The sequence below is a fragment of the Heptranchias perlo genome, chromosome 9, assembly GCF_035084215.1.
Source record: "Heptranchias perlo isolate sHepPer1 chromosome 9, sHepPer1.hap1, whole genome shotgun sequence".
Lineage (NCBI taxonomy): Eukaryota > Metazoa > Chordata > Chondrichthyes > Hexanchiformes > Hexanchidae > Heptranchias > Heptranchias perlo.
In genome coordinates, this window is record NC_090333.1 from 78,412,814 (window position 1) to 78,433,189 (window position 20,376).

The following is a 20,376-nucleotide window of genomic DNA, read 5'->3' on the forward strand; positions in this document are numbered from 1 at the left end:
AGACAATTTTTATTAAAAAAAAGGAAATTTTTTTTGCCTCACAATAAGGTACTACCTGACAACAACTCAAAAGGAATCCACAGTGAAATGTAATAGTGTGTACAGTGTCAAATTCTGAGAGCATACCTGTAAGTTAACCGAAAAAATTGGCAAAAGAACCAGAGGGGAGATGAGAATTTTTTTTTAACACAGCGAGTTATGATCTAAAAGGGTGGTGGAAGCAGGTTCAATAATAATTTTCAAAAGGGAATTCGATAAATACTTGAAAGGAAAAAATTTGCAGGGCTATGGAGAAAGGACAGCAGAGTGGGACTAACTGGATAGTTCTTCCAAAGAGATACGATGGGCCGAAAGGCCTCCTCCTGTGTGCTGTATCAATGTACGATTCCGTGATCAGCAAGTTAAAGCCTGAAGTGTACCAGCATTGTATACACACAGCCATCTTAGCAGGGCAACCTGGGGTAGTGCTACCAGAGACGGTGTGATAGAACGTGCTACACGGAAGGGGGAAGGGTCTCTCACAGCCCATGAGAAAAACAAGGGTCTCCCTCTGCTGGTAGCCTCAAGGTTCAAGGTACCACTTGATGCAGCTCTGAGCCAGACAGACCACAAGGACGTGCTGAATTAGCTGATCTCAGCTCGGGCAGCGGTTGGGGTGCTCCAAGTTGCCTCAGAGTCCCCCGGCTACTGAGAGTGGGACGCAGGGAATATATCAGTCCGGGTTCCCACATCTGATCGTGATCTGGTGAGTGACTGCTGGGACAGAATAGAGTTTTAGTCTGCGTGCAATCCATGTTGTTAGCTCATAAATAAGGCGGCAAAAAGGCCATTCATTCTATCAAGCTCATTCCTTCCACAAACTTCACATAATATACGCTATCAAAGAATCATTCAAACTCCAGGAGTAAATCTCTACATTAATATTTCAGACCTCGAGATAGCCCAGCCTGCTCCTCCACACAAACAACACTCCCAGTAGAACAGGAATGTCATAGTCCTGAGGAATGCTGGCATTGGATATAAATGTAAAAACTATTCCTTATCTATCAATCACTTTGTTCAGCAGAATAGATATAGCGGGAGGGGTGGATATAAGCTTCTTTCAAGATTGGAATGACAGATGGTGCAGAATAACTGTGCACCAATGTGCCACATCAAGTGATTCACATCCACAATTCTCCACCTTCACCAAGCAATCAACAAACATTGAACTGATGGGAGTATTAATCCATATTGCTTGCATGAATTACATCAACAGCAGCCTGGGTCATCACGATGTGCAACAGAAACACAACGAGCAGCGAGAGTAACAGTCATGTGACTCAAAACCATCAGTTATTCGAAGCAGGTCTTTTTAAAAAGAAAATGCTGTGACTTAACCACTTCCTGTGACCAAAAATACACAGAAACCTAAATGTGGTGCAGTCTTCCGTTAGAACATCTCAGCTATGCATGGTCAAAGGTGATGCAAACAGTACCACAAGCGAGTCATTAAATGAATAAAAATTGATCAGAACAACCTTTGGCTCAACCTGATCACGTCAGGATGATCCTTCACAGTGTATGCGACACAGTTCTATCGTACTCACGTGGAGAGAGAAGTCTCGAAGCACTTTACAGGGTGAAGTATAAACAGCAGCTCCCCACCAGGAGGGGTGGTCTGGAGGTACAGTTGAAGAGAAGAGCTTTGAGGAAATTTCTGAAAGTGGCATGGGCGTGGCATAGTGGTGGGACTTAGGAAGGGAGCTCCGAGGGTGGGGGAGGGAACACTGGCTGAAAGAGCTGGAGAATGGGGAACAGGAGTAACCATGCGTCAGGAGAGTACGCAGGGGTCATGCATCTAGAGATCACAGAGGTGGGATGGGAGCACGATTGAGGCTGTGGAGGGATTTGAAGATGAGGATCTGGCAATTGCTGGGGCACTCGAAGCAAGTGCAACTCAGCAAGGATGGGGGGGGGGGGGTGATGGTACCATGGGATATTTGTACGGGTGAGGATGCAGACTGCAATATTCTGAATGAGTCGCAATTTGTGAGAGGTGGAGTTAGGAAGACCCAGGGCCCAAGCTGATTCAAGGCCTGGAATGGAGTTTTGGAAGCACTGAAGAGGTTTGGTAGGGATGAAGGAAGCATCAGCAACAATGGAATAGATGTGACGGAGGGAAATTAACCAGCATTCTATGGGTCCACATCACTGGTCTCGGCCAGAGGTGGAAGCCAGGAGGATCGATGCAATCAAGGCTAGAGGTATGTAATAGTCGAAAGCTGAAATCAGATCAGTGATTTGGTTTGGTTTGACCACAATTCCAATTCCACTGTGGAGTCAATTCCCATTTTTTCAAAAAAATCCTCTGTCCATGGACAATTCATTAATTTAACCTGATCTTATTCAAATATTATGAGTACAGACACTCTTTCCTCCACTCTCAATACACTGAAAATCCATCAGATCTCTGCTCCTGAGTGCAAGTTATTTTCTTGTTATTTTGGCAGATACAGGGGACTCAGCACTGGAACAACCTTCGCAAGGAAGCAAATAGAGTCTGCATTCCGGTGAAAGCTGTTTTCATGTCAGAAATTCCACAGAAAAATACCTGACAGCATCATCATAGGCAACAAGACATTCAGTTGTAAACAAAGAATGAGAAACATCCCAATTTGTAGACATCTTTGCAACATACTATTCAGGACTGTTGACATTTCAACACAATAGCATCATCCAGATACAATCAGTCTTCCTTTCTTCAAAAAGCCTGACTTTAAATTCCATCTTTAAGCTGCAGCAACCAACAGCAAGTCAATGTCAATGATTCTGGGACAAAAGCCACCAATCTCCATATGCTCAGGTGATCGACAACAATGACAACAACTTGCATTTATTTCATACCTTTAACGTAGTGAAACGTCCCAAGGCGCTGCACACAAACTCTTCACGGACAAGAACAAAACAAAGCTTAAGATGAAGGGCTTTGGGGAACAGATTGCTTCTCGAATCTGTTCGCGATTTCGAAAAATTAACGTGTCTTGAGAACAGAACGGGCTCCATGGGGAAAGATTTCCTCTGCGCGGAACAAAACTGCAAATTGATTCTTTATAAAACCGCTCAGAATAAATCCCCCTCCAATCTTATTTTCTATCTGTTCTAGCTCCACTTCTTCACTGATAGTCGCTAACTCTCTTACACTAAAACCCATCACCCCACACACACACACACACAAAATCTATTCACAGAAAGTGGGAAGAATGATTCAGAAATAGGTACGTCACAAATCAGAGAAAGTACAACCGCTGCAAAGTACAAGAGCCCACTGTTTGAACAGTGTACAGCATGCTATTTTGGTGTTTGCATTTTATGCATGCGCTGTTGTCAAGTTTTGGCACATTTTTGGCATGGTACAAGTTGCAATGCAACATTTAGGCTGCTAATCTTTCAATTAACTCCTGCAGTAAACAAAATAATCGAGTGTCACACACTGTAAATTATAAATCAGGTGCCCACACAGCGATACACAAACAATATCCCCATGCTGCTCTCCTAGGTCAACTGGCACCTGTAGGCCCTTTGGAGGCAAATCTGGATAACAGAGAGCCCACCCAATCAGGCTGAGAGCAGGCCTTGGGTCTTTACGGTCTCAATACTTTAGGCCTGGGAATTGATGGCAAGCAGTTTCCACAGGTCAGTGAACTGCTGGCATACAATTTTACAGCACAGGCGGCCATTCAGCCCATCACACCTCTGCCAGCAATATGAAGGAGCTATCCACCAATGCCCATTCCCTTGTTCTTTCTTCATATGCTTTTAAACTTTTCTAATTTTCTTTCTTTTATAAATCCAATAAGGAATTCAGGAGAAACTTCTTTACCCAGAGAGTGGTAAGAATGTGGAACTTGCTACAAGGAGTAGTTGAGGCAAATAGCATAGATACATTTAAGGGGAAGCTGGATGAACTCATGAGGGAGAAAGGAATAGAAAGTTATGCTGATATAGTTAGATGAGGCAGGGTGGGAGGAGGCTCGTGTGAAACAAACACCGGCAGAGACCAGTTGGGCCCAATGGCCTGTTTCTGTGCTGTACATTCTGTGTAATTCTATGAAATTTATTATACAAGCATCTATCCACTTCCCTTTTAAAAGCTCTTATGGGTGTTCCTTCCACTGCTGCGTAAAAAAAAACTCGACCTCTCTCGTTCATTCTTTTGGTGATTATCTTAAATTTATGCTCTCCAGTTTTCCGATTCACCGGCCAGTGGAAATAATATTTCCTCATTTACCTCATCAAAACCCCTCTCTTTTGAACACGTCTGTCAGAGCTCCGAAACACCTTTGTTCTAATGAAAAGAATCTAGTTTCTCTCGTCTCTCCTCATAACTAAAGCCTTTTGCATTTTAGTGAATCTCTGCTGCACCCTCTCCACGGCCTGGATACGCTTTCTAAAGTAGGGATCCCAAAACTGAACGCAACATTCTAACAGTAACCGAACCAATGATCTGTATAGGTTCAGCATTATCACTTTGCTTTTGAGCTCCATATCCCTTTTCATGAAACTTTAGATTCTCCGCTCCTATTTCCTATCTTCCTTCCAAAATGTATTACAGCACATTTCTACACATTAGATTTTATCAAAAGTCTACCTGTCCAACCTACTCATCTGTATCTTCCTCGAGTCATTTAGATCCTCTTCAGTTAATTGCACTTCCTATTTTTATGTTGCTGGCAAATTTTGATAGTGTCCCCTGCCTATATATATTTATTTTAAGAACAGTGGACCTCTCACTGATACCATTCCTTCTGTTCCTCCAGTGTGAACAACATTCATTAGCACTATTATTTTCTCATCTTTTTCTAACCTCGTATGCACACTACCACAATCCCCTCAATACTTTTGTCTTAATTCTATCAATAAGCCTCCTATGAAATCACAAAACTACTACTGAATAGGCTCAGCACATTTCGTGGGCCAGAACAGAAAGCACACAATCCAACACAATGCCAATGAAAACCCCCCCTCCCCTTCCCCCTGACACGCACTGACTCCTTCCCCACCATCAATATTCCAGAGGACAACTCAGTCATGTTCAGAAAGACCGTCAACAGCAAGAGGATCTGGTCTTGAGTGATCCTGTTCAGATAAACCTAGTGTCTGAACAGAATAAATCGGTAGTGGACTGAATGCTTCTCCTCCCTTGAATTAGCCAACTCCTCACAAACCAGAGACTGACCCTGAAACCAACTTGCCCTGCTCATTACCACATCAAAGAATGCCACAGCCCACTGAGTGAGCAGGGGAGCTGTATATAAATTTCTAATAACAGCTCTGGAGGATGATGCTGCAACAAACCTGCCACTTGGTGTCACTGTATCCCAATCAAGATCACACACCTGTAGACAATATTCCAAAACGGACTGAAGGCCTCTGGAGCGGCAACTGAAGCTGCAGCACAAATCAGTGCTCAAACTTGTACAGAGAAATTTATTTCTAACCTTGAACACCCTATTCACACAGGGAACGTGGTGTGGAAAGGACATCAGGAAATCTTCAGTCAATATGCACAATTAGAATCTAAATATTTTCATCTCAAGCTTGACTTTGTGCTCTCAGATTACTTTTTTCAATTTTCTCTCCTGCTGAAGGCATTGAGTCCCTATTGTGGGTTTAATTCCACTCGGATTGGCCAACCACAGCAACCTCACCCAAGTTGTCATTATTCATAACTGAGCTTCAGTCATGAGTACTGGCAGGTGATTTGACCTTGGAGGGAAGCACATCCAAGCTTGATCCTGTTCTCGCCCAACATGCATGCTTGCATCCTTTCCAGCGTGGGTCATCAGCATGTGATCAGCAGCAGAAACCCTGGCCGACCTTCCCCGAATTCAGGGAAGTCAAAGCCAACGTAGTAATCATATCACCGCCCTGGCTGAAGTCAGCTCAGTTTAAAAAAAAAACAGGAATTGAACCAACAGAATCAATTCATCGTGAAATTAGAGGAGCAACTTCAGACTCCTTATGAAGTAGATTCCACTATGCATATTCTTACTCGGGTCTATTGTACCCACTACAGTTACTTTCTGGAATTCTTTCAAAACACGTTCAGGTTCAGAGTCTCACTGTAAACTTGTGTACTTGGTAACTGCGCAACACGCTCCCCCACCCACCTTCCCCCTTCCCCCCCCCCCCCCCGACAGGTGCTGACTTCTTCCCCACTTCCCAAAATATTCTCTAAGTTGCCAACTCTGGAGAGCAAAAACTTATAATCGGTGGGAGGGGGGAATAACCATTCAACATACGTTCGACTGGAGAGATAGTGATCTAGAGAGGGAACTCTCCCTAGCCATGGGGCCCTGAATTGTATTGCAGCATGCTTATCGTTGCCCCAGCCGAGGTCAAACCAATTAAATTGAATTGGGACCCTTCCTGGTCCTCATGGCTCGATACCACACCACAGGGTCATTTTACCAGCCGACTGAGTCAGTGGGCATCACATACGGACATTTATGGTGGTTAAAAGTTGAACTGAGCAATACTGCAGTTTTGGGATCAGTATTAAAAAAAAATCTTAGATTCTTGGCTTAAGAGCAGTCACTATTTCTCACAAATCTCTTCCTCCTCACCCCTCCTGCTCTTTCCTAAATTCCTGCTCCCCTCATTGACTTTCTACCTCCTTACACAACTTTTATCAGCCAGGCTTGGTGAAGATTTAGGCTGTTAGGAAAATAAAAAAAGCTTCTAAGTTTCAGCCCGTTATTTCTTAAATCAGTAATGTTTTCCTAAGTTTTAACAGACCGAATCCGAAAACTTCCCAACAGGCCAGATTTCCAGCTTACAAAGTACAGAGGCTGTTACAATTTCCTTAGTTTTGGCTTGGGATTTTCTGCTGCCGTTTACACAAAAGCATCACTCAGTGTGGGAAACCAAAGGCAGATCAGAAGGAAAGCGAAGAACCAGAGCCCCTGTTGATCAGAATCCCTCTCCAAAAGGAAAAACCAGCTCATCGAGGCAAAAAAAAACTATTTTGAAAGGAAGGCAGCTAATCCTCATATTCATTTTGAGGGTCGATATTCTCCTTGTGTTATTTTGGCAAACCAACAGGACTTACCATTGTATCCCCTTTCAAGGGGTTGGGAGGGAATAAGTGATGGGAACTGGCACTGGCAACAACTCCTCACTCACACACTTGAACCCAGGTTTATGATTGGCAATTTGTTTCTGTAACTGCATTACAGGCCTCTTACAAACATCACCTGGACCCCTGAGGAAGTTCCTTCCACCAATATAAAAAAAAATTGTCAAACTTCACTTGAAGGACAATGTAACACATGTATTTGCATAGAATGGTGGTTCATGCTTTGTCAAAAGCACCACTGGAATTTCCTTCCCAAAATTCACTGAATGTTGAAAGCAGTTAATATTGATTCATTCAAATTAAGATAGATTTCTTTCAGAAAATAACATTTTAGTATACAGTATATGACTAATTTGAGACATGGCATATGGTAAGAGCTTGGGAGGCAAAAGGTGACATTGGACCTATGGTTCCTCAAAGCTTGCTCTCAACCACTGGGGTTTTCCTCATGTCATTTCTGGGTCTGCTGTGGACTAAATGATAAATGTAAGGAATCTTACAACACCAGGTTATAGTCCAACAAATTTATTTTAAAATTTGTTGGACTATAACCTGGTGTTGTAAGATTCCTTACATTTGTCCACCCCAGTCCATCACCGGCATCTCCACATCATGACTAAATGATAGAGATGGATTGCCACGATCAGTCAACAACTCCATTATCATTGTATCATGCAACTACCAGGATCGTAGAAGGCGAACTGGATGAATCTTGATCTTTTTTCGTCTAGCAATTCCTCTGTAACCTATCCCCGTGTGCTTTTTCTATTCTGGAGATTGGTGACCAGCGCCCTTCATACTTTCTGGTCTCTACACACGTAAACAACATCAACCCTTGCCCATTCAATCACATCATGTCACCATATTCTCCTTTGACTGCCTCTTACCACCAACTTTTCCAGCCACTAACCACATCGGCAACTTTCCTGGTGACTCTTGAGTAATGTGGCCACAGGCTCAAACACTTCTTTCTTGTGCTAAGCTCAAGGGCTCCTCATTATCCTTATCCAACTAATCTTCAACATACATCTGTGGAAACTAACTCAAAGGCCCTCCTTTGCCTTTGTACTTCAGCCTTCAAAACCCTGAAGTTGTACTTTATGTAAAATAAAACATCAGATTTATTTTGAACCAACTGCTAAACAAAGGGCTTTGCACTGCCTCTGTGCTTAAATGCACCTTGTGGTATGGGGTACTGGGCAGCATGCACGAGTGAAGTTGTAGGTTTGAACCCTGATTCCTGCTATGCTTGCTAGTTTCAGCTGGGGCAGCAGTGGGAATTGTTGGCAAATAGTTTCCAACGTTCCCCAATTTACAGAAGGGAATAATCAACCAGAGTCCATGCTCCTCCACGGCACGCAGTAACTCGGAGCGGATAATTCAGCTGCATGGAATCAAGTTGGGCTGAAAGGACGTCTTTACCCCTCCTAAGTCCCGTTGTACAATAGCTTGCCGGCACTCACTGTCTATCTAGGCTCACCCGTGAAAAACGGCCACACGTACAAGGGACGAGAAGGCTGCTGCCAGCTGTAGAACCGAATCCCTGCACAGGCTACAATATTAAGAGGGGGGGGGAAAATTGTAGGTAAATCAAAAAAAGGTTGAATTTAATTCTAAACCCACTATTTTGATTTTCTTCTAGCTTCTCACAGGCTGTTTTTACGCACCATTCCATAGTCTTTCTCTATACCTTGTTATGTTTCTGGATTAGTAATCCAGAGAATGTGTGTTCAAACCCCACCATGGCAATTTGAGAATGTGAATCGGGTAACCAGTAAAAGTGATCATAAAAAGTTGTCAGATTGATGTAAAAATCCAACTGGTTCACTGACGGCCTTTAGGGAAGAAAACCTGCCGTCCTTACCTGATCTGGCCTATATGTGGCTCCAGTCCCACAACAACTTGATTGACCCTGAACTGTCCTCTACGATGGCTCAGCGAGCCACTCAGTTGTATCAAAACTGCTACAAAGTGGTTGAGGAAGGTGGCCCTCCACCGCCTTCTCTCCGGCAACTAGGAATAGGCAATAAATGCCGGACTTCCCAGCGATGCCCACATCCCAAGTGTAAATATTTTAAAAACCCGACTTGTTAAATCCGCCCAAATTCTGATGAACAGAAGGTAAAAACCTGTAAATGTACAATTTTTCCAAACTTAGTGTATAAATAGAATACACAACAGCAATGATTTATCCAAAACAGTTCTTCATCACAGCCGCCTCAACTCAATGACAGGGAAGGGAATAGGGTTCATATTGGGCACTGTCGGGACAGCAGCAGATACCTTATGGGTGCTGAAAGGAGAGGTGAGTGGAGGACTGGGGCCTTCCTATACAGCGGTCAGTCCTCCGGGACTTCGGATGAGCCTGCAGAAAGGGGATGCATTATCTCCTAGTGTGTCGCGAACTCCCAATGCAGCCCCACCCATTACTTGCTTCATCAGTTACTGGCTCACGGGTACTTCAGACCTCAGCGTATGTATCTGCATTTACCGCAGCACACCATGGCCTGAGAAGGCACGTGAGCTTTTTGATCAATAATAAATTAAACTATCTGAAGGGACACAGTGAAGCAAAGGGGTCGAGTCTAAAATTAGTGAGTGAGTGTGCATTCCTTTAGCCCTTTCCAGTTTGCTTTAAAAGAAACGGAACGTTGTGAAAAGGACAAATCATCTTTTTAGCACCAGACTTGCCAATTGCAATTATTATCTACCTGCCTTACACACTCTGTGCTCAGAGTACAGGTCAGCTCTATGGTCTACTGTACTTGATGACTGCAAATGTGATGCTGCGGCCGTGTTTAGCCACATCATGTGAGGTGGAGTCGTCAACCTGTGCAGGGAGTGGGAGCCAAACACAGAGTGTGTCCCAGCCATGGCACGAGCAGTCGCCAACCACAAAACCAACGAAAATGCCTGATCTTTATTTTCAAACATTCCATCAGTTCCGAAGCAAGCATCGCTGAAAAGGCTAACTGAGGGAGCACGCCCTGCACAGGATGCTTCCCTCACCTGCAAGTATAGATGTATATTTTATTCTACTTCCCACAGCACTTTAAATCAAACTTACCCCACTCAGCACAACACGGGACATTTGAACGACCTGCTGCTGGAGATAGTATTGCTTCTCGCACAGAAAGGCGCGGGGAAATAAAATCCCTGTAAACTTGGCGGGAAAGTTAGGCGGGTCACCGTATGTGGGTCGTATTATAGACGGGCTGCTTAATACGAGATTATATAAAAATAAAAATGTATAAAGAATATATACGAGAACAATGTAAAAGTTTGCATTTTTCAATTTTATTCTCTTTTTCTCCTCCTCCCCTGAAGGCACTGGCTCTTATCAGGGTATGGGTTTCAGGGATATTGGCAGGAACAGCTTCCCTCATTACCACACTTCATTTGAGATTGTTGGGGGCTATTCCAGCATGAGTAGCGTCACATCCGAGCTTGATCCTGCGCTCACCTGATGCCCACAGATGCCTACTTCCCAACAGCAGTCACTGTATCGTGACCTGGAGCAGGAACTTCATCCCCATTTATTTAACCTCACTGAAGCAGAAGATCTGCTGCAGCAGGAACGGGGCGGCACTCAGTTGAGATCAGATAACTCAGCACAGAGACTCAGATCTGTGACCTCCCGTTCACTTCTCAGGACTGCGCTTGGGAACCGGTAGCTCGAATGGTCAGACCATTGGACCCTGAAGCAGTGGACTACGTTCAAATCCCAGCCCTCACTCAGGAGGACTGACTTTATGGCCCCCTTGCTAACAATGGCAGCCCTGCATTCATATCAATGCTGTTTGGGGACATTGGTAACACAGAATCGTCAATGGTTTGCATGCATAATAATAGTCACTGCACTTCCAAAGTCAATCATCCCGAGACACTCCAATGACGTGATAAGACACTGCACAAATACAAGTGTTGCTTTTTTAGTCCGCAATGAATGGTGCATTTACCGGCAGCTTTTGGGGAGTTTCCGCAATGCTTTTCTCAGTTTTCACAACTTTTTTTTAAAATGTGTTATGAAGTTCACCCCTTTCAACAGTGTAAAGTGCAGGGGGCACTCGCGTTTTAACAATGTGAAATCAGTGTTTCAGCTTGTGCATTGTTTGTGGTGTGTGTGTGTGTGTGTGTGTGTGTGCGTGTGTGTAAAATCAATAGCATTTCATATCTGTGACTGAACACATCAAACAGACGCCATTCAAAATCATACAGTAAAACCATAAACTTCAAACAAGAGCTCTGAAAAGCCAGATGTTACTACCTCAACGCAAGAAAACACAATGTACAGGTGAAACCTAACAAACTCTGCAAACTTTTGCCTCCACTGCTTATGATGAAACAATGCCATCCTCAATGCAACTGGACACAAGGCGTTCACCATCTCTTTTCTTCAAAAAGAAAATGTCAACACAGCTCAAAACTGATGAATGGGCTGGATTATGACCGAAACTGAATTGTGCCATACCATTTTTTGCTTTTTTTTTTAAACACACTAAAAGGTTTCAACACACCAGTTACAGATAAATATGAATCATCAGTCTTTTGACTAATAAAGTTTCCACATTGTCATTTTTACTCTGTTATCTTTCAGTTCCCCTCCTGACACAGACACTCATCGTCGACAAGTTTTGATTGTTTTCTTTCTTTGAAAAAAGAGGGAAGGGGAAGCACAGTTGTCAAGCAGAAAAAAAATCCAGCAAGCCAGGCACAGTCCCAATCCAGATGTGGAACCTCTGCCAAAGTTTTTTTTCGGATCCTTTTTGAATTCTACTTGACCGTGCAAATAGTGCCAAATGTACTTATTTCCAAAAGTTTAACAGTAACAAAGTTACACGATTGGGGAAAAAGTTAATGCATCGGGGGGGGGGGGGGTGGAGGGAGAAGAGAAAGGAAATGAAATCACGATCAAACACTGGTCTGGTTTCGGAAGGGCATCAATCGCCTCGACCAGTCTGTAAACTGTTTCTAAAATCTGAAACTTTTTCATTCGCTGGGTCCAAAGCAGAGTTTAAGATGGAGAGATCGGTGATGAGATTCATTTTGGATGTTAAGAAACTGCCTTAGAAACTCCACTTTAAAAAAAAAATCACTTCATGAACATCTCCGGTAGTTTGATCACTGAATTCCCCCATCTTATTAAATACTAAGATAAAGTTTAGAGGAGACGGGGCGGGGGGAGATCATCATTGGAACAGTTTATGACAGAGTCTCTACCCTTCACCCTTCAGGGCCAGTTCAGAACCCCACCACCGGGTGAATGATCTGCAAAGTTTAATGAACTTTGCAAATTATTCGCCCGCGATGTTGTGGCATTCAAAATGAAGAGGTCAAGTGTTTTTTTTTATTAAAAACACACACACGTTGTGTAAAGGTTGGGGCTGAGACATCAATCTGTGTCTCTCTCGATCTCTTTTACTGGAAACGGTCGGGTTCTTTGATTTACCGGCAACAGCACACTCGGCGCTGCCGCGAAGATGAAAGTTTGTCTAAAGTTTGAAGGGGGGGGGGGGGGGAAGGAAGGAAAGGGTCGAGCGCGGAGCAGGAGTCTGGCGAGAGCCCAGCCGCTCGCCGGGTTTCCAACCATGCTTTCTACCCCTGTCCCAATCTGATTTTGGCCCCTTTCATCACCTCACACGAGTACTCCGTCACCCCCTTAACCCCTGGGGGGCGAGAGGAGAGGAGAGGGGGGAGTAACGTCGCCCCATCAAACCCCCCCTGCCCCGCCTAACACAACACACTTACCTCCACACACAGCGACTGCCCCTAAGACGCCCCAAAAGTGCCTCCAAAGCCGGCTGCCTCCCATCTCTCGGCAGCTACCTCCTATTAACAGTCCTCATAGAAGCCAACGGGGCTGGTAAAGAAAAAATGAGAACCAGAAAGAGGGAGGACAAACAAAATGAAACTTTTTTTTTTGGGGGGGGGGGGGGGGAAGAGGAAAAAAAAAGTTAACTTGAGAGAAGTTTGCTCCGGCCGCGAGCCCGGTGCGCGCGACCCGCCCCGGCTACAATGTTGCCGACATTGGAACTCGGAGTAACTTTCTGTGAGACCGCCTCACCCGCGCGCACTCCTCCGCCACCCCTGCGAGCCCTCCTTCTCCTCCCCAACACCGCCCCTTTTCCCCTTCCGCCACTCCCTGCACCCTGCACCAAACCCAACTTCTAACTTCGTCCGCTCATCCATTCACCCCCGCGTTACATTTTCTTTTCATAGTTTCTTTTCAGATATGCGAATCCGAGGAACTATTTAGCCTCCTCCTTTTTTTTTTGTGCGGAGGTATTTCATTCTTCTGTTTTAAAAGCTTTTTGTTGTAAATGTGTCAATTATTTCAGAATTAAAGCAAGATTATCTCTCCTTTCCCCAACAGAGGCATTCGTCTGTGAAACAAAGCAAGTTAAGTTTGTTTTATATCAAGCAGGAGTGCAAATAGAATATAAAAAATGCAAATAGTTCATAAAAGTTTGGGTCCAACTTTATTATATCTAAAGAGAATAAAATTTAATTGTTAACCATTTTCCATTAAGGCATAAAATATTAATCAGGCTTTTACTTTTGGGAAATACACTGGTTGAAATCACTGCTCTTTCGACAAGTATACTGGGGGAAAAAAATCCCATTTTCCTGCACGACAACTCAAGTTTTTCCGCTGCTCTGTTCTGTCATGGGGTGATGTACCTGATGATTTGCACCATGAAGCTTGTTGATGCCCTTCTTCCTGCCACCTAACTGAATGAGGAGGAGGCCATTCAGCTCCTGGAGCCTGCTCTGCCATTCAATTAGATCACGGCTGATCTGCACCTCGACACCATTTACCTGCCTTCGCTCCATATCCCTTGATACCCTTACCTAACAAAAATCTATCGGTCTCAGACTTGAAGGCTCCAATGGTCCTAGCATCTACAGCCTTTTGGAGGAGGGGATCCCAGATTTCTGTTACCCAGTATCTTTAGCAGGTCTTCACACATACAGCATCAGACTTGAGCCTGCTGCAATCACAGTGACTACCAAAGTTAGACAGGCTCTCTGTGTCCCACAGAATGACAGATGATCCATCTGAGGGTGGGATGTAAAGGTGACTTCATCTCATCGCTTTTGGTGAGATCGTGCTGTGTGCAAGTTGGTTGCCATGTTTACCCATATAACGATAGTAATTTCCTCTTCAAAAAGTAAGTTATTGCCTGTGATATTTTGGGACATTTCTGAGAGATATGATAGGTGCCAAAAAAAAATACAAGTTCTTTCTTTACTAAACTGCTGGGACCATGGAAATGTGATCCCAAGAAAGGCAATTGGCCAAGAATATATCATTTCATATTAATAAATTGTAATTACATAATTTCTTATCACACCCTCGGGCAATTCACAACCAATGAAGTACTTTGGAAATGCAGTCATGGCAGCCAATTTGCAGACAGTAAGGTGCCACAACCACCAAATGAGATAAACAACCACTAAATCTGTTTTTTTGGTCAAAGGAAGAATGTCGGCTAGGAGAGCAGGAGAACTCCCTACTCTTGAATTGTGCCATAGGATCTTTCTCAGCCATCTGAACAGGTAGACAGGGCCTTGCTTTAATATCTCATCTTAAAGATGGCACCCCCAACAATACAGCACTCCCTCAGCACTGCATTGGAGTGTCAGTCCAGACCTGAAACGGGGGAGGGGGGTCTTGAACTCACAATCTTCTGACTCAGAATCAAGACTGCCAACAACTAAGCCAAGTCAACACTTTAGGAAAGGAGAGCTTTGAAGCATCAGCACTCAGGACTTCAACTGGATGGTTACCATAGGCAGGTGATCTTTAGAGGAGACATTGGGGGTAATTTTGACTTTGTGCGATAGTGTAAAACGGGTGATAGTGAGACGGCAACCCGTTTTATATCTCTCCCGATTTTTATTTCCATTGAAATCAGTCGGAAGAGATATAAAATGGGCTGCCGATTCGCTACCACCCGTTTCACACGATTGCACAAAGTTAGAATCTACCCCATTGCCTGCGTGAAGAAGCACATGACAAACTTTTTTTTCGTTTGTCTGCGAATCCATGATGCAATGACATAAACCACAGCACTTGCAAGGCACGACATTGCAACAAACATTGTGAATGGCCCTTCTCCTTTCCCAAAACAAGTTTGCCAAGCAATTTTTGTTTTGCGAGGACAATGCTCCAAAAAGACCAATTTTGTGGCAGCAGTAGTGCTGGAATTTTTCAGTGCTTTCACCTTAGCCTGCAGAATTCAAGAAGAAAAATGTTACTACAAATGAGAACAAAACAATAAACAAAAACAAATATATTTGAGAGGCCTGCCTATACCATTGTATACCATTATACCTGAGTAGAATCTATTATTACTATTTAGTCACTCCTTTCAATTCAAAGCAAAATCTTAATAAATCGTCCCCACTACCCCAATTTTCTCCTCTCCCCTTCTCTCCTGAGGTACAGTTCCACGGATGCAGGTAGCCCCTTATTAGTTCATCCGACAGGCCAGTCTAAAAATTAATGCACTGAAGTGTCAGCCTGGATTATGTACTCAAGTCTCTGGAGTAGAATATGAATCCACATGGTTGTGCTACCACTGAGCCAAGACTGACACCTACTAATCCAGAGACCTTGGTTAATAATCCAGAGTCCATGTGTTCAAATCCCACCATGGTAGTTTGAGAATTTGAATCTGGAAATAAAAAAGTGGTATCAGTAAAAGCTATCGATTTGTTGTAAAAACCAACTGTTTCACTGATGTCCTTCAAGGAAAGAAATCTGCCGTCCTTACCTGGTCTGGCCTATATGTGACTCCAGCCCCACACCAACATGGTTGACTCTTAACTGCCCTCTCAAGAGGCTGAGCAAGCCACTGAGTTGTATCAAACCTCTGTCCAAGAAGATGACCCACCACCACCTTCCAGGGCAACTTGGGGGCAGGCAAAAAATGCCAGCCTTGCAGTGACACCCGCATCCCAGAACAAATAAAGAAAACTTAGAAGTGGAGAAAATATAACTAAATAAAACCCGAATAAGATGCCAGTTAGAACATTCATGTCACACATTGCAGCGTGGATTTAATTCCAAGATGTGAATGACACTGAAACAGCTCAGCAGTTCCTTATCCGGCCACTGGGTGGTGCATCCAATTTTTGCCAGGAATTTAATCCTCCGTCCCTTTTGTCCCATGGAACAGCGCTGTCTGATAGCCAAGCCACAGAGCGATGCAGCGTCCACAACATTTCACATTTAAAGGGTCAAAGATGCAAAGGAACTTGCAATTGCTTTAAGTAATGAAACAGGCCCGGTTTGTCACTAAATGGTGTGATTAACAAGATTTCATTTGAATACTGTATGCCCCACTAAATCAGTGTAAATTATAAAATCAAGCAAATTAATAAGCAAAACTCCAGTATGTCCCAGGTTCAATCACTGTTCTGTGCTGAGTTAGCTGACCTGATTTGGGCAGCAGATGGGACGGAATAATTGGTCTCAGCAACTTTGGGCTCGGGATGGGAAAGTTCCACTCTTAGTTGCTCTCCAATGACTTTTGCTGGAATATGTGCCCGCCTGCGTGCGTGCATGTGCCCGTCATTGTGAGCGCGGTGCGTGACTGAGTGCACATACATGTGAGGTGAGAATGGGACTGGGATCAGCTATGCTGCCCTCCACAATCAAATAGCACATCGATCCTCAATGTTCAGGCCCATGCGTGAAGAGTGGGCACTTGAGTGAGATTCTGAAGGCAAAGAGTCGGCACTTTCATGAGAGAAGAGAAGAAAACTGGAAAAATAAATAAAAAGGAATGTCATGTCAGCCAAAGTAGCATACTTTTAATCAGCTTCCTGTTCATAAAATCATACAGCACAGAGGGAGGCCGTTCTGCCCATCATGCCGGTGCTGACTCTTTGAAAGAGCTATCCAATTAGTCCCACTCCCCTGCTGTTTCCCCATCGCCTTGCAATTTTTTTCCCTTCAAGTATTTATCCAATTCCCTTTTGAAAGTTATTATTGAATCTGCTTCCACCGCCCTTTCAGGCCGTGCATTCCAGATTATAACAACTCTCTCCGTAAAAAAATGTTTCCTCATGTCGCCTCTGGTTCAATAAAACAGAAGCAAAATACTGCGGATGCTGATCTGATGAAAGACCACCGATCTGAAACGTTAACTTTGTTCCTCTCTACACAGATACCACCTGACCTGCTGAGGGTTTCCAGCATCTTTTCTTTTTACCCCACTTTTAATGAATGTCCAAAGACCCCTTGCTGGAAAGTTTGCCCGTGTGGATGTCAGGTGAGGCTGGGATGGGGCTCGGTTGTAATGCTTTTCATGGCTGAATAACCCGCTGGCACTCGCTGTCTCGGTTCACACATGAAAAAATAGTCACTCGTTTGGAGTGCCAGAGGATTGCCATCAAACACGGAATTGCTCCCGAGTAAGGAATCGGTGCCTTCAGGACAGCAGGGGAGAAAATTGGAAGAGAAATAAATTGTGCTGCAGCTTCGAAACGTGCTTTTCTCCCCCTATTTTTTTCTCTCCAGTGTATATTGTTCCTTTTTTATTTTAAAAAAAGAGGAATTCAACAATGAAGGGAATTTAACATTTTAAAAAGTAACGGTGGTAAAAGCCTGATACAAAGAGTTTGAAAGCCAGTTCAGGGAATGTACACTGATTCACTGTCTCCTTCAGACCTTGCTTTCAATAACATTGGGCCTTATCCCGGCTGGCGGCTACTCCCTTTCTTCAGATTTTGACTGCAGACTGTGGCGTCTGTTGTCGCTCATGTCATTGCAGCATTCTTAGCATCCACATTGTGCTCCCTTTATAGTCAGAGTGCCATTCAGCTAGGTGGGTATTGAGAACAGATGTCTCAACGGATATTTCAATCCCCAAACACCCAAATGATTGTTCAATGGCTTGTTTGTCTCCTTAGGGATTGTGCGATAGAGGAAGACTTAAAGAATTTCAGACATGGACCTCTGGAATTCGACAACAAGGAAAGAGGGAATCGGGAGAGAGCTGCCTCTGTTGCATTATTATAAAATGCAGTGACTATTTAAAGGTAACGGGATTTTACAGAATAAAGTTGTTTCATTACTGAATCAGAAGGGCTTGTTCAATTTGTACCCACTATTCTCCTGTCTCCAATGTCATGATTGTTTTCGGCCTCAGGAGAAAGGTAAGTGTTGAAAATGGTGACATTCTGAAGTGGTCAAATCAACTGGTAGCTGTAAGGCGAAACCTTTAAATAGACCTTTTAGTGGGTGTTAAAGATGAAGAGAAATATTTTGCAGCCAACAGGGATGGGGTAAATGTTCTGGACACTGAGATATCTGAAGAGCTGAGCCCCTCTCTCTCTTCTCCCTCCCTCCTGCCCCCCCCCCTCCCAACCCCTCCCAATAGACATGGTAACAGACATTGTAGAAGTTACAATTGAGAGGGAGAATATCTTTATAGATGCTGTCCTGATAAAGTTTGATTGGCAGTTTCTAGGACAGCATTCTGAGGAAAAATTGGTCTAATTGAGTTAGGAGCTGAACCCATAGATTAACTCCTGGGTTAAAACAGCGCAGACAGGAACTTCAGCAAAGCTGCTAGCTGCTGCATTAAAATAGCACCCAGAGGAAATTAAAGCCACACGTGTTTTTACACCAGTCTCAGTCTCTTGATCTTCTCCTTCCTTCCACTTCACCTCTTTCTTAACCATGCTTTCTGTCTCTCAGTAACTGTTAAAGAGATGTTAAGAGATTTTGATGGTTTGAGAGCTGAGGTGTAGTTTCAAATCAAAAGATGTGTGCGGTGTTATCAAGGTCAGTAACATGCAGAAGTCTGCAGTTAAATGGAATGCCATTATCTTCCAGTATGTCAGGAAATGCTATGAAACAATTATTTCTTCAATTAATTCAGGTTTCCTTGCTCAACAGCAGACAATGTGACACTGTTGAAACAGGCCTGAGTGTGTGTTTTATTGAGATTGCTTCTGGCATATTGTATCAGGCTGGGCTGCAGTATGCTTTGTGGCCTGGGACCTCCTGGCCTGTTGGCTCAGCCCCACACAACACATGGTGTGCTTGCTCACTAAGCCACCAGGGAAATGGCACAGTTTTTCCGAAGCTTTCTGTGAAATGGTACAAGGTAAGTGTGCGTGTCCGCTTTGACGTGTCATCCAAATCCACTCTCTCGCTCACAAGTGACTTGGAGACTGTAAAACTGAATTGCGCTCAGCCACTAAAAGGAGTCTTTGCTCAAGGAAAAAATGGACAGAGGGTTACTGCCTCCAAGAAACAGGAGACTCATCTTTTTTTTTATTCGTTCATGGGATGTGGGCGTCGCTGGCGAGGCCGGCATTTATTGCCCATCCCTAATTGCCCTTGAGAAGGTGGTGGTGAGCCGCCTTCTTGAACCGCTGCAGTCTGTGTGGTGACGGTTCTCCCACAGTGCTGTTAGGAAGGGAGTTCCAGGATTTTGACCCAGCGACGATGAAGGAACGGCGATATATTTCCAAGTCGGGATGGTGTGTGACTTGGAGGGGAACATGCAGGTGGTGTTGTTCCCATGTGTCTGCTGCTCTTGTCCTTCTAGGTTGTAGAGGTTGCGGGTTTGGGAGGTGCTGTCGAAGAAGCCTTGGCGAGTTGCTGCAGTGCATCCTGTAGATGGTACACACTGCAGCCACAGTGCGCCGGTGGTGAAGGGAGTGAACATTTAGGGTGGTGGATGGGGTGCCAATCAAGCGGGCTGCTTTATCTTGGATGGTGTCGAGCTTCTTAAGTGTTGTTGGAGCTGCACTCATCCAAGCAAGTGGAGAGTATTCCATCACACTCCTGACTTGTGCCTTGTAGATGGTGGAAAGGCTATGGGGAGTCAGGAGGTGAGTCACTTGCCACAGAATACCCAGCCTCTGACCTGCTCTTGTAGCCACGGTATTTATATGGCTGATCCAGTTAAGTTTCTGGTCAATGGTGACCCCCAGGATGTTGATGGTGGGGGATTCGGCAATGGTAATGCTGTTGAATGTCAAGGGGAGGTGCTTAGACACTCTCTTGTTGGAGATGGTCATTGCCTGGCACTTATCTGACGCGAATGTTACTTGCCACTTATCAGCCCAAGCCTGGATGTTATCCAGGTCTTGCTGCATGCGGGCTCGGACTGCTTCATTATTTGAGGGGTTGCGAATGGAACTGAACACTCTGCAATCATCAGCGAACATCCCCATTTCTGACCTTATGGTGGAGGGAAGGTCATTGATGAAGCAGCTGAAGATGGTCG

The 20,376-nt window shown here is 44.2% G+C and overlaps 1 protein-coding gene across 1 annotated transcript in view; it reads right to left on the minus strand.

Annotated features, from left to right (window-relative positions):
* Positions 1-13,136, minus strand: part of LOC137325558 (neurogenic locus notch homolog protein 2-like) — a 160,627-nt gene extending 147,491 nt beyond the window's left edge. The window contains exon 1 of the mRNA XM_067990802.1: positions 12,869-13,136. Within this exon, the coding sequence (XP_067846903.1) occupies positions 12,869-12,932 (64 nt within the window). The 5' untranslated portion in view covers positions 12,933-13,136. The remainder of the gene's footprint in view (positions 1-12,868) is intronic.
* Positions 13,137-20,376: the final 7,240 nt, after the last annotated feature.